The sequence below is a fragment of the Haliaeetus leucocephalus genome, unplaced genomic scaffold, assembly GCF_000737465.1.
Source record: "Haliaeetus leucocephalus isolate CR32 unplaced genomic scaffold, Haliaeetus_leucocephalus-4.0 Scaffold214, whole genome shotgun sequence".
NCBI classification, from domain to species: Eukaryota; Metazoa; Chordata; class Aves; order Accipitriformes; family Accipitridae; genus Haliaeetus; species Haliaeetus leucocephalus.
This window is the reverse complement of record NW_010972650.1, coordinates 7,243-20,067: the sequence shown is the minus strand read 5'-3', so window position 1 is coordinate 20,067 and position 12,825 is coordinate 7,243. Positions and strand designations below refer to the sequence as shown.

Here is a 12,825-nt window from a genome sequence, read left to right as displayed (position 1 = left end):
CCCGGGACCCCCACGGGGAGATGTTGGGGAGGGGGAGATGCCCCGGGACCCCCCCCCCAAGGGGGGGGGGGGGTCCAGGACCCCCATAAGGGCTGTGGGAGAGGAAGGTCCCCCAGGACCCCTATGGGGCTATAGGGGTGGTACCCCAGGACCCCTATGGGGGGGTCCCCCAGAACCCCTATGAGGCTGTAGGGGTGGTACCCCAGGACCCCTATGGGGGGGTACTCCAGGACCTCAGGTGCCCCAGGATCCCTGTGGAGTTATGGGGGGGCAGATGCCCCGGGATCCCCATGGGGTTCTGGGGGTCTCTCACTGGGTTTGGCAGCCCGGGAAGGGGCCAGAGCCCCTGGCTCGGTGCCCCCCCACGGAGGGGCCGTGGCCTCCCCCATGCCACACAGGGGGTCTGCCCCGAGCAGCAGGCTGGGGCGGGGGGGACCGTGACCCCCACCTCCCCCAGGCCCCCTGCTCCCTGCTGAGACCTGCCCCGTTCATCACACGTCACCGAGGCCGGTGACACGCACACCAGAGACCATCCCCTCCCACTGACCACGGGGCAGCGGCAGCCCCCTGACTTATTGTAGGACCTACCCAAACCCGGGGGGCTGCTGGGCCTCTCGCCTATTAGGGCATCACCCCCCTGGGCTGGGGGGTGTGGGGGGGGTTGGGAGCAGCCTGAGCTCGAGGGGACCCCATCCCTGCCCCAAGGCCCCCCTGCCCCACACACAGCTTGTCCCCCACCCTGTGCCCCCCCTCATGCCGTCTGTGTCCCACTGGGAAACCTCAGGGTGCAGGGGCCGATGCTGAGGGCTCAGGGGGCTCTGGGCACACACAGGGGGGGGATATCGGGGTGCCAGAGCCCCGGGTGGGTCCCAGCAAGCTGGGGGGGCACAGCAGCACCCGCGCTGCCTCCCGCGGCACGCGCCGAGCTGCAGCCCCCGGGGAATATTAATAAGCCCTTATGTAATGCCGTAGGTGTGTGCAGCACCCACCACCACGGCACCGGGGGACCAGGTGGGCCCCCCCCCGCCCCCCCAGGGTGCCATCCCCAAGCCCCCACCTTGGCCCACTGTCCCCAGTGGCTCAGCCAGGTCCCTGCCTGCCAGGCCATGTCACCTCCTGGCCTTCAATGGCTAGCACCCATGGGTGCTGCCCAGGGATGCATCCGTTTAGCCTCTATAAAGGGGGCTGTACCCCCTCCCATGGAGGTTCCCCACTTCGGTGGGGTGCCCTGTGGGTGCAGGGGCGGCACCCATGGGACCCCCATCTACATGCTGGGGTCAGCAGAGTGGGCTGCCAGCCCCAGCACATGGCGTGGGAGCTCCCATACCCCGCTGGGGACATTTTGGGGTCCTCAAACTTTTCGGGGGCTCAAAGCCAGCTTAGGGGCAGCACCTTGAACAAAGGGGGGCACCCCATGGCGCAGAGAAGCCTGAGGCGGGGGGCACAGGGGGCGGCAGGCGCGGGAGAGGCCGTGGGCAGAGATGCGCGCGAGACAAAGCCGTGCTGCCGGCGGGGAGCCTCGGTAGCTCGTTACCACTTAATATCGTGATTGATGAGCGCGAAAATAGACTTTTGCAGCAATCTGGAATAATCAGCAGGTTCTGGGCGTTAATTCGGGGGAGTTCAGCCCCTCGGGAGCACAGCCGGAGGGGGGCAGCGGGGGAGTCCAGCCCGCTCCAGAGCAATTTTTCCCCCCCGGATGAATTAATAAAGCAATTAGTGCCGGATGATGCGGCCGCATGCTTGTGCTCGATCGTGCGATCGCGGCTGCGGTTCGGTTTGGCTGCCGGGGCCCGCACGCTCGGCCTCCCCCCAGCCCTGGTACCACCAGGCCCTCCCAAGGGGGCTCTGCCGAGGGGGGCTTGTGGCCACGGCAGCCGCCGTTGCCCCCCCCACACTCCCGGCACGGCCGGTGACTCATCCCGGAGCAGCCGGCCGTGAGCGGAATGGCAACGGCCGCCCCGCCGCCTCCTTCCCTCGCCCCATTAATTTTCCCCCGGGATGCTGCACGGGAGAAAAATAAACACCCTGAGACTGGGGAAAGGGGTGGCGGGGGGGGGGAACGTGACTTGAAACATCCTCAGCTGGGCAAGCGAGGGGAAACTGAGGCACGAGGCCGGCCAGGATCATTGCCATGAGAAGTGGCAGCTTTAATTAAAGCTGGTAAATCCTGCCAGCAGCTCCACTCCTTTAATGTCCCAGCCCCACAAGGCCCCCGCCATCCCCAGACTCTCCCAAATACCCATGGGGGACCCGCAGGAGGTTATTACTGTTGGAGACACGAGGCTGGGTACCCACCCTAGGGTGCTGGGGCTGAGCCAGCCCCAAATATTCCCTGAGTCCCCCCCAGCCACGAGTCAGACACAGCCATTGGGGGAAAAATGGTTTAGTGAAGGTGGAGATGGCTGGGGGACAGGATGGGGATGGTTGGGGACACCGTGGTGGCATCTAGCAGTTGAGGGAGGACCCGGGGGTCCCGACGCGGGGTAATTGCAGGGGTTTGAGGGGAAGGGGCAACACGGGGCCAGGCTCAGTGCGAGGGGACCCTGCTGAGCATGTTTTCCCGGCACACCTCGCGGTAGGCGTTGCGGAGCAGGACGTAGGGGAAGCAGGTCTCCAGCATGTCCACTGTCAGGAAGGACGACTCTGCCACGATCTGAAAGAGGGGACACACACACATCAGCAGCTGCCCCTGCCTCAGTTTCCCCCCTTGCCAGAGCAGGGAGCCGGCCCCCAGCCCCTCCCCGCCAGAGCTGGGTGCTCCCTCCCCAGATGGCTCCTGTGCCCCAGCTCCAGACTGAAATATTTGCATTTAAATTGCTTTGCAGCGAGGACAAGCGTTCCCTGAATACCAATACTGGGTGGTGGGTGCGTGGCCCCCACCCAGTCAGCCCAGCCTCTACCTGGGGGTGTCAGAGCTGCATCCAGCCCCCCCACCTGGGCCCAACCAGAGCTGGGCAAGGGCTAAGCACCCAGACCCAGCTGCCATCTGGGGGCTGGAGCAGCCTGGACAGAGCTGGAGCCCAGCAGAGATACGGAGCTGGGATGTGCCCACCAAGAAACAGCCCGGAGCCCACCCAGCAGCACCCCGGGGTCTGCTGTCACTCACCAGCTGCATCAGCAGGGAGATGGAGTCGCGGTTCCTGGCACGCACCTTGTCCGTCTCCTGGCCAAGCTGCAGGAGGCTGACGGAGGCCAGCTGAGGGACGGATCTTGATCAGCACTGGGGACGGTGCCCAACCCAGGGAGGGTGCCCACCCCCCGCCAGGCACAGCTGTGGCCCCTGGCCGCTCTCACCAGCAGGAACTCCTTGAGGTGGGTCTCGATGTTCTTGTTGTGGACAGTGAAGAGGGCGGCCGACACGTGGATGATGGCCTTGGCCAGGCAGTGGATGTTGTTGTTGTAGCCTGGGGACGCGGGTAGGTTGGGGACAGCACAGGGTCTCAGCTGTGCCCACCTCCCTTGGCTGCAGTTATGGGGCACCAGCCCTGCCAGTCCTGGGGTCCCGCTGCCCCCACCAACCCTCAGCTGTGGTTATGGGGCACCGACGACCTCGGGGATCCCAGCACACACAAGGTGCGACACCAGGGCACTGTGGTGTCACGGTCATGGGGACACAGCCAGGACTGGGGACACAGGGACAAAGCCGCCAGGGTCACGGCCAAGCCTCACCGTCCACCTCGGTGTTGTAGAAGGACGCCGGGTCGGAGGCCAGCAGGGGCAGGGACACGGCCACAAAGACCAGGAGCAAGCAGGCCACCTTGTAGTCTTCCTCCGGGGATGAGCCATCTGCCAGGGAGGGAGGTGACACTAGACAGGGGTCCAAGAGGGGACCCCAGAGGACCCAGGGAGGTGACACAGGATGGGGGAAGCTGGCAGGGTCACAGATCTCAGGGACAGCCCCCCACGAACCCAGCAGACCCCCACGGTACCTGTCTTGCTGCCAGCGAGGACATTCACCAACGCGGGGTCGACCTCGCAGGGGATCCCCGCAGCCGAGGCCAGCTCAAAAATGCTCAGGGTGACCTGGGGGTACGGGGACGTTCAGGCCCAGGACTGGGGACACGGGGTGCAGCCAGGCACGGGGGACCATGCAATGCCACACAGTGCCACGCAATGCCAGGCAGTGCCCTGTAGCACCATGCAGTGCCACATGACGCGGAGGGTACGGGACGGCAGCAACCAGCCCTGCCTGGGGACACCTGTCCCAAGCACTGGAGGTGCCACCCTGCCCCCGACCCCCTCCGTGCCCACCTGGATGTCGGTGTCGGGGGTGACAACGTCCGTCAAACACTCGATGGGGCCCATCAGGAAGGGGCAGTGGTGGGAGAAGACCTGCAGAGAGAAGGTGGATGCTCACAGAGCTCCTGCTGACCTCTTGGGCTGTGGGGTCTGTGGGTGGGGGTCCCATGGGGTTGGGCGACCCATGGGGTGGCGGGCACCCACCTCCCGCAGGCCCTGCTGGGCCATGGCACGGAAGCTCAGGATCTCCCCGATGATGGTCATGCGCTTCAGGACGTTTTCGGCCGCTGCAGGAGAGGGGTCAGTGGGGACACGCGTGTGTGTGCACACCCATGTGTGCCAGCCCCAGGCTCCCCCCTCAACGTGCCCAGTGCCACCCCAGACTCACAGGTCAGTCGGGGCAGCAGAGCCGCCATCTGCTCGGGCTTGCAGGAGCTGGAGCGCAGCTGGACCAGCGTGTCCATATTCTCGTTGACCAGCTTCTGCAGGGGACGTGGAGCTGGTGGCACCAGGGACACGGCAAGCCCACAGCCGGCCAGGGAGGGACAGAGGTGTCTTGGCCCCTCTGTCCCCTCTCCACACTGGCCAGCGAGCCCATGGGACAGGCAGGAGGTTGGGATGGTCTCCAGGGTGTCCCTGCCTGCCCTGTCAAATTGTGCTCCAGAGCCCGGTCCCAGCAGCCCGACCCTGGTCCCAGTCTCCTGATCCTGGTCTCAGTCCCCTGACCCTGGTCCCAGCCCTCAGCCCTACCTTCAGCTCAGTGACCTGGGAGCCCACGTGCCACATGAGGTTGTCGCTCAGGAACTTCATGCCGTATGGCCCGATGAGCTCGGCCAGCGCCCGCATCTCTGCGGGGAGGGGGACAAGGACAGGGACATCAGCATGGTCGGGGGGTGATGATCCCCTCCCCACAGCATCCCCGCATCCCTCACCTGAGACATCGGAGAATTCGGCGGCACTGAAGTGGGGCTCGCCCTCCTGGGGCACCGTGGCAAAAGCCTGCAGGGCTGGGGCCAGGATGATGGCCCCCGTGCTGGCCTGCCGCAGCAGGGCCTCCAGGTACCTGAGGACACCGAGTTGCTGCCGCCGTCCCGCACCGTGACCCACGGCACCGCAGGGCCACCTCCCATGAGGGAGGGAAGGTGCCAGTCTCGGCACGGCACCCACCAGTTGGTGTAGATGGTGGTGAGCGTCTGCTCGCCGGCAGCGTCGCGGGGCTGCGTCTGCTGCAGGAGGACACTGCGGATGATGCGCCCCGTGTCCAAGCCCACAAACTGCCCCAGCGACTGGATGAAGGTCATGTAGGCGCTCAGCCCCACCAGCACCTCCGAGGGTCGGGCCACCTCCTGCGTGGCCTGGCTGTAGCCTGCCATGGCCACAATGGCCCTGCAGGGACAGGAGGGGGCTGTCTGGAGAGCTGTGGCCAAGTGCCCCCTCCCTGGCAGCGCCCACAGCCCACCCTTGCCGTGTCCCACGTCCCTGGCATGGTCCCTACTTGGTGAGGCGTGTCTCCAAGTGGCTGCTGAGGTACTCAGCCGGTGTCACCGTGTGCTCGAAGACGGTGAAGTTGGGCACGTGGTTAAGGCTCAGGGACAGCTCAGCCAGCGTCAGGTGCAGCTTGTCCATGCTGGTGTAGGGGTGACAGGCACCATCAGCCACACCGCAGCCCCATGGGGACAACCCCACGGTCACGCCGTGCCCCCACGTCGCACCATGCCCACACCCAACGGCTGGTGGCCACCACTGCCTGCCAGTCCCCTGCCCACCCTCACCAGCCCCAGCTGGCTCTCACTTGGTGGTCAGGGTCCGGTCCTTCCTCTGGCTCTCAGCCCCTGGCTTGTCCCGCTCAGGCTCCCCCTTCTTGGCCGGCTGCTTCATTGTCTTCTTGTTGCGGGCTTTGCTGACGGTGGAGGCGCAGTGCTTGGGCAGCAGCTGCCAGAGATGGGCAGCAGGTTACCACGAGCTGTGGCACCAAGGACAACTCAAGCAGGGCCTCCAGGACCAGAGGCCATCATCCCCAAGGTTGAATTGGGGGCGACACCCTGCCAGGTCTTCCCCCACAAAGCTGTCCCAAGGCTTTGGAGAACATGGAGGCCAAGGAGGCCACAGAGACCCCAGAGGCCATGGAGACCCTGGAAGCCACAAAAAGCCACCAAAATCCACCTGGAGACCCCAAAGACTACAGAGAGCCTGGAGAGCATAGAGACCCCTAAGGTCACAGAGATCCTGAAGGTGATGGAGACCTCAAGGTCACGGAGACCTCAGAAGCCCTGGAGACCCCAAAGGCCACAGAGATCCTGAAAGTCACAGCAACCCCAAAGGCCACAAAGACCTCTGAAGCCCTGGAGACGTAACCCTCACCTGCTCGCTGAGGTTGTGCTGCTCGGCACAGGCATCCATGACACAGGTGCTGGCCTGCCGGGCCATCTCCTCCAGGAATTTGTTGCACAGCCCCAGCGCTATGGCCTTCAGGTGGGGATACTGTGGGGGGAAAGCCACGGTACTGTCACGGCACAGCATGCGGACCATGGCCACATCTGCAGCGTGCCACCAGCTGCCCCTAGGCCACGGGGCTGCCATCGTCCCCTCCACAGGTGGCAGGGCAGCAGCCAGCCATGGCTGGCTCCACATGGACCCCTGTGTCCCCCTCCCGTGTCCCCCTGGGCAGCAGGACCCACCTCCTCCGGGCACATGGGGTGGATGCAGCGGGAGAAGTGGCTGCAGAGCAGAGGGAAGGCGATACTGTAGCGCAGCATCGAGGGCTCCTCCATCGTTGCCACAAACATCTTCTCCACGGGGCGAGGGTAGAAACTGCAAGGATGGGGGTAGAGGGGCAGAAGGAGGGGGCAGGGAGGGCAGGAGAGGGTATTTGTCTTTCTGGACACTCTGTTCCTGTGCCACGTGCGTGTTGTCCTTGTCCCCGTGTCCATGTGTATGTCACCTAACCTTGCCCAACCTCTCCCATGGGTGACATGTCCCCCACAGCCACCTCCGTCCCTTCCCACACCCGTCACCCAGCACACATGGGCACCTTTCCATGCGTGCTGGGGTGCAGGACGCGGCTCAGAGACCCCCAGCCAGGGTCACCCCCCATGACTGTGGGGAAACTGAGGCAGAGCAGGTGGCTGCGCTCACCACAGGTCGGAGAGGTCGGAGGCCTCGGCCAGCAGCTCCTCCAGGGAGTCGAGCAGTTTGGTGTGGAAGACGATGAGGTTCATGACGCGACCCACGTCGTGGTTGGAGCCCAGCGGCAGCGAGGCCTTGGCCACGCTGGTGTAGGCCTGGGGGCACAGCGGGCTCAGGGTCATGGCAGGGCAGGGGAAGAGGACGAGGACAAGGACAGGGATGGGGACAGTAATAGGGAAGGGGATGGGGACAGGGATGGGGAGAGAGGAAGGGGATTGGCACAGGGACGGGAACAAGCATGGAGATTGCGATGGGGACAGGGACATGGACAAGGACAGGGACAGTGACAGCACCTGCAGCCGGAACCAGTCCAGGCGGAGCGGTGTGAAATCAAACTGCTCCTTGTCATCAACTGCGGGGAAAGAGAAACGTGGGGAGACATGGCTGTGGGGAGGGGGCTGGGGTGACTATCAGTCTGGGGGTGCTGATCTGGAGGTACTGGTCCTGGGGGTGCCAGTTTGGGGGTGCCAGTCTTGGGGTCACAGTGCCCACTCCACAGGATCCCCAGGAGCTGCCATCTCCCCGTTGCCCCACAAGCCTGTGCCTGGGTGCCCAGCACGGCTCAGGATTGCTGCAGGGCTCCCGGGACAGGGGGGATATCGGTCCCCAGGCAGTGCCAGGGTCATGCCAGGGGGGACGCAGTCCGTACCTTCCTTGACAGAGAGAGCCGAGAGGGAGCTGACGAAGGACGACAGGATGATGGACTCCTCCTCAGGGCACACAGAAAGGTTCTGTGGGGTCAGGGATAGGGTCAGGATAAAGGACAGACAGGATAGGGCACAGGGGACAGGGACAGCCCCAATGGGGGACACAGATTACCCCCTGCCAGTGCCCCATGGTACCTGTATGACTTCGCTGAGAACCAGGGCGTCAAAGCGGGCCAGGTACTGGACATGGTAGCGCTGCAGCACCCCAACGTGCCGCCGCACCAGGCTCCGCAGCTGCTCCATGAGAAAGAGCAGCTCCGCGATGTGGCTGCCACAGGAGCCGCCGGTCAGAGCCAGGTCTGGCTGTGCCCCCCAAGCCCCCCCAGTGCCAGCTGCACTCTGGTATTGCCCCAGGGAAATCCCCACCATGAGACCAGCCTGCCCACGGCTGGGGGTGGCCCCCACGGGCATGGATTCCCCCTGCGCAGAGCCGGTGCCTGCATACTGTGCCTACTTGTCAGCAAAGTCCTCAGGCGTCTTGGTCTTGGTGACATGCTCAGCGTGCCGCACCAGCCAGCTCACCTCGTCCCGGCAGAAGGACAGCGCCATGAAGACGAAGAGAGCCTAGGCAGAGCAGAGGAGCAGGATTTAGAGGGCACCAGGCACGGGGTGCTGCCACCAGGCACTGCCACTGGATTGGTACCAATAGCCCTGGGTGCTGTCACCCCATGGCACCAGGCTGGCACCAGCAGTACCCCCCACACAGACCCCACCCGCACCCATTTCACACCCCTGGGCACATGCAGAGCCTGGCACCCAGCACCCTGCACCCACACACCCCCTGCACCCCAAACCCTGCCCCTCCAGCCCCCCACTGCCCTCTTGCTCCCATCCTCACCTTGGGTCCCAGCAGCCCAGGCTGGTCCTCCAGCAGCACCTCCAGTTCCCGCACAGCCCCACGCAGGTATGCCCGCCGGCCCCGGTGCAGGGAGCCGCTGCAGTGGGGGTCAGGGTGGGGGTCAGGGCCAGGGGCACCCAACTGACCCCCCCAGCCACCCCTCTCACCCAGTGGGGACATCACAGGCACCATGTGGCAAAGGTGGGGGCTATGGCACAGGGCCAGCACAGACCTGATCGGGGCACCCCAGCCCCTGCCCCCCAGGGTGCTGACACCGCCCCAGGAGCTCCTGGGACACCCCCCACTCTCTGGGACTCATGGGACCCCCAGGACCCTGCAATCCTTTGGGGTGCCCTGGGACCTCCCAGCTCCCCAGAATCCCTGGGACCCTCCCCAGCTCCCCCAGACCCATTGACTCCCCACTGAGTCCCCAACCTGTGAGCCACAGCGTGTTCCTTGCACTCCTTGAGATCAGCCACCCGCTTCCCATACCTGCGAGAGAGTCACGGCCAGGCAGTGCCAGGCATGGCACCCAGGAGAGCCCCTGGCACAGCCCCCAGTCCCTGCACCCAACACAATCCCCCGGCACACAGCACAACCTCCTGGCACCCTGCAAAGTTTCGTGGCACCCACCAGGGCTGCTGGCAGAGCCCCCCCAGCCCCTGACACCCACCACGGCACTCCCCCAGCACCCCGCACGGCCCCGGCGTTGGCACGGCCATTACCCCTTGAGGCTGCTGAGCAGCTCCTCGGTGACCTTGTGGACCTGGAGGGCTTCGTCGCGGAGAAGGGTGATGTAGAGCGAGCCCTGCAGCGCCAGCCGCCACAGCTCCAGGCACTGTGGGGACGAGCCCAGAGCCCCCGGGCACACCAGGAACCCCACTGTGGGCACAGCCGTCAGGCAGGCAGGCACTGCCCATCTTGCCGGTCCCAGAGCGGGCAGGGGGATGGCCCGAAACCGGGAGCCAGTCTGCCCACGTTGGGGCTGGGGACCCGCGGGCATCACAAGGACTCACTGAGGATCCAGCGCTCCATCACCTCCAGAGATAGGTACTCGCAGGCCATCTGGGGACACAGGCGTCACCACGTCACCGTCCTCAGCCCTCCCGCAGCCTCCCCCAGGACCTGCCCCACTCCCCGCGGTGCGGTGGCACTCACAGTGTCGGAGCTGGCAGGGCTGAGCATGGTGCCAGTGGTGCTGAGCAGGCTGAGGAGCTGGTCGCTGCGCCACTGCTCAGCCCCCTGGTTCCTTCGGGCGAAGAGGAAATGGAGGGACAGAAGGGCGCTGGTGACAGCCTGGGGGACAGGAGGACATCGCGGGGGAGCTAAGAGATGGATTGGGGCAGGATGTGGCCCCGCTGGCTGGGGGGAACCCCATCCCACCTTGGTGTGCGGCCCAAATTCCTCCATCAGCTTCTTGAGGGGGTGGTCGTACTCCAGCACCATCTGTCCCAGGCGGGCGAAGCTGGGGTCACTGCAGGGATGGTGGCACAGGGGTCGGGGACGGTCCTCAAGGCCAGCCCCAGTGGGGACAGCCCTGGTGGGATCCAACCCACCTGGTGCCGTGGCTCATCTCGTGGGCACAGTGGTACATGCCGATGAGCAGCCGGCGGTCCTCAGTGCGAGCCAGCAGCAGTACGAGGGACACATAGGTGACAACCAGGTCCAGGTAGCTCTTGGTGAAGTCGTAGTTGACGTGCTGGGGAGGGGACAACCGTGAACACGTGGGCATGGCCCGTGGCACCCCCCAAAGTACTCCCCCTGGGACCCCCTGTGCCCCACTCACGATGTCGAAGAAGCACTGGCTGGCATCGATGGTGTTCAGCAGCTCGTAGACATGGTCCTGGCAGGGAGAGGACAAGGGGCTGTGTCACTGCTGTGCCCCCCCCCGTGTCTGAAATGCTGGCACTACCTCCCAAAACCCCTCTCTGCCCCCCACCGCATGCCCCAGCTCACCCTGAACTCCAGAACGTCCAGGAAGGAGTGGTAAAAGGGTCCCAGCACCCGAGCGATGTCCCCCTTGTCCTTGTGCACCGGCCCCAGGTGTTGCTGCAAAGGGACAGCGGGGACACCGGGAGTGGGGTGACCCAGGGAGGACACCCGGGGAGGGGTGACATGGGACAGGGGGTGGCAAGATGATCAAAGGCAGGCGATGGAGTAGAAGCCAGGTGGTGGTGACACAAAGTGGGGTGACACGGGCAGGGGTGACATATGAGGGCCAGGGTGGACACTGGATTGGGGCAACATGGGGTGGGGATGGTGAGGACACTGGGGATGGGGTGACACAGGGTGGGGGGCAGAGGGGACACCCAGGTAGGACTGACACAGGATGGGGGGGAGGGGAGAACAGGGGGGTTGGGACAGAGGGGACACCCCAGTCCCTCACCGTGCTGCTCCGCACATCCAGGTGAGGAAACTTCTTGTTGATGAACTTGACGGAGGGCTCCATGGCCTTGTCGCTGAGGAAGGGCGGCCGTGTCTTGGGATCGGAGCAGGTCTGTAGGGATCCCCCAGCATCAGACCCCCCTAAAACCGCTTCCTGGCTTCGGAGCCCCCCATCAGACCCCCCTACCCCAGCGATCCCACCGCCCCGTGTTTCTTCACAACCCTTGCTCCAGGAAGAAGCCAGGCTCTTCCCCATTAGATGGGGTGGTGTACCCTGGTGTCCTGTACCCCAAACCTCCCCCTCCCAGGGGACCCAGGTACCCTGCCCACCCACCACCCTGCAGCCACCTTCTTGATGTTGTATATGCGGACCAGGACGCCCCGTCCCCGGTCATTGAGGATCGTCAGCTTCTCGGCGAACTTGTTCTGGTAGACAGAGGGCAGCGACATGGTGGCAACGTGCGGGGACGGTGGGGGGTCACCCCGTTTCCCCCACGTCCCCTGTTCGGCTCCACGGTCCCAACACCCAACTTCCCCTTCTTGGGTTTCCTGGGCTGGTCCCCGAGCTGGGGCCACCACCACGTGACACCACCACCGCCACCACCCCGTGACACCGCCGGCGCCTGACGCCATGGCTGTGCGATGCCGCAGCTAGTTAGGTCCAGCCACCAGCCACGCCACGCTGGCCACCGCTCGGTGACACCATCCAGGTCACAGCAGGAGGACATGGCTGACAGCCGGGCAGTGCTGGCTATGGCCATACGAGCACCAGTCCCATTCGTGCTATGCTGACCAGGACCGTATACCACCGGTCACCACTGCGTGACACTGGCCGCAGCCCTCGTAACGCTGGCCGGAGCCATGTGGCACCAGCCGTGGCCCTACAGCGGCACCCAGGGCCCTGCAACACCAACCGTGACCCATATAACAGCAGCCAGGCCCCTCTAACACCATGCGAGACCCTGTAACACGGTGCAGGGCCCTACAACAGCACCCAGGGTCCATATAAGACCATCCGGGGCCCATATACCACTGCTCAGAGCCCATATAACACTGCCCAGCCCCACATAAAGCTGCCCAGGGCCTATATAGCACCGCCCAGGGCTGATATAACATTGTCTGGGCCCATATAGCATCTCCTGGGGCTCATATAGCACAACCTAGGGCTCATATAGCACCATCCAGGGCTGATATAACATTGTCTGGGCTCCTATAGCGTCTCCTGGGGCCCCTATAACATTGCCTGGGCCCCTGTAGCACTGCCTGGGGCCCATACAACATCTCCTGGGGCCCATATTACGCTGCCTGGACCCCTATAGCACCTCCTGGGGCCCCTATAACATTGCCCGGGCCCCTATAGCACCTCCCGGGGCCCCTATAACATTGCCCGGGCCCCTATAGCACTGCCCGGAGCCCATATAACATTGCCTGGGCCCCCATAGCACCACCTGGAGCCCATATAGCACC

General features: G+C 64.9%; 2 protein-coding genes across 2 annotated transcripts in view; one reads left to right on the top strand and one right to left on the bottom strand.

The window, feature by feature from the left end:
• Window positions 1–2,530: 2,530 nt before the first annotated feature.
• Window positions 2,531–11,865, bottom strand: NCKAP1L (NCK-associated protein 1-like). Its single transcript, XM_010566556.1, has 31 exons — window positions 11,707–11,865; window positions 11,360–11,470; window positions 10,930–11,022; window positions 10,760–10,816; window positions 10,530–10,672; window positions 10,357–10,447; window positions 10,132–10,269; window positions 9,990–10,038; window positions 9,699–9,855; window positions 9,409–9,465; window positions 8,974–9,070; window positions 8,590–8,699; window positions 8,271–8,403; window positions 8,078–8,159; window positions 7,722–7,780; window positions 7,378–7,523; window positions 6,921–7,053; window positions 6,604–6,723; window positions 6,035–6,174; window positions 5,738–5,869; window positions 5,410–5,628; window positions 5,175–5,305; window positions 4,993–5,090; window positions 4,631–4,724; window positions 4,447–4,529; window positions 4,255–4,335; window positions 3,933–4,026; window positions 3,673–3,789; window positions 3,298–3,407; window positions 3,110–3,199; window positions 2,531–2,656 (listed from the first exon to the last, which is right to left on the bottom strand). Exons 1-31 carry the CDS (start codon window positions 11,806–11,808, stop codon window positions 2,531–2,533), a joined length of 3,393 nt encoding a protein of 1,130 aa, XP_010564858.1. The 5' UTR covers window positions 11,809–11,865.
• Window positions 11,866–12,310: 445 nt separating this feature from the next.
• Window positions 12,311–12,825, top strand: part of GTSF1 (gametocyte specific factor 1) — a 5,065-nt gene continuing 4,550 nt past the window's right edge. The window contains exon 1 of the mRNA XM_010566555.1: window positions 12,311–12,322. Coding sequence (XP_010564857.1) covers window positions 12,311–12,322 — 12 coding nt within the window. The remainder of the gene's footprint in view (window positions 12,323–12,825) is intronic.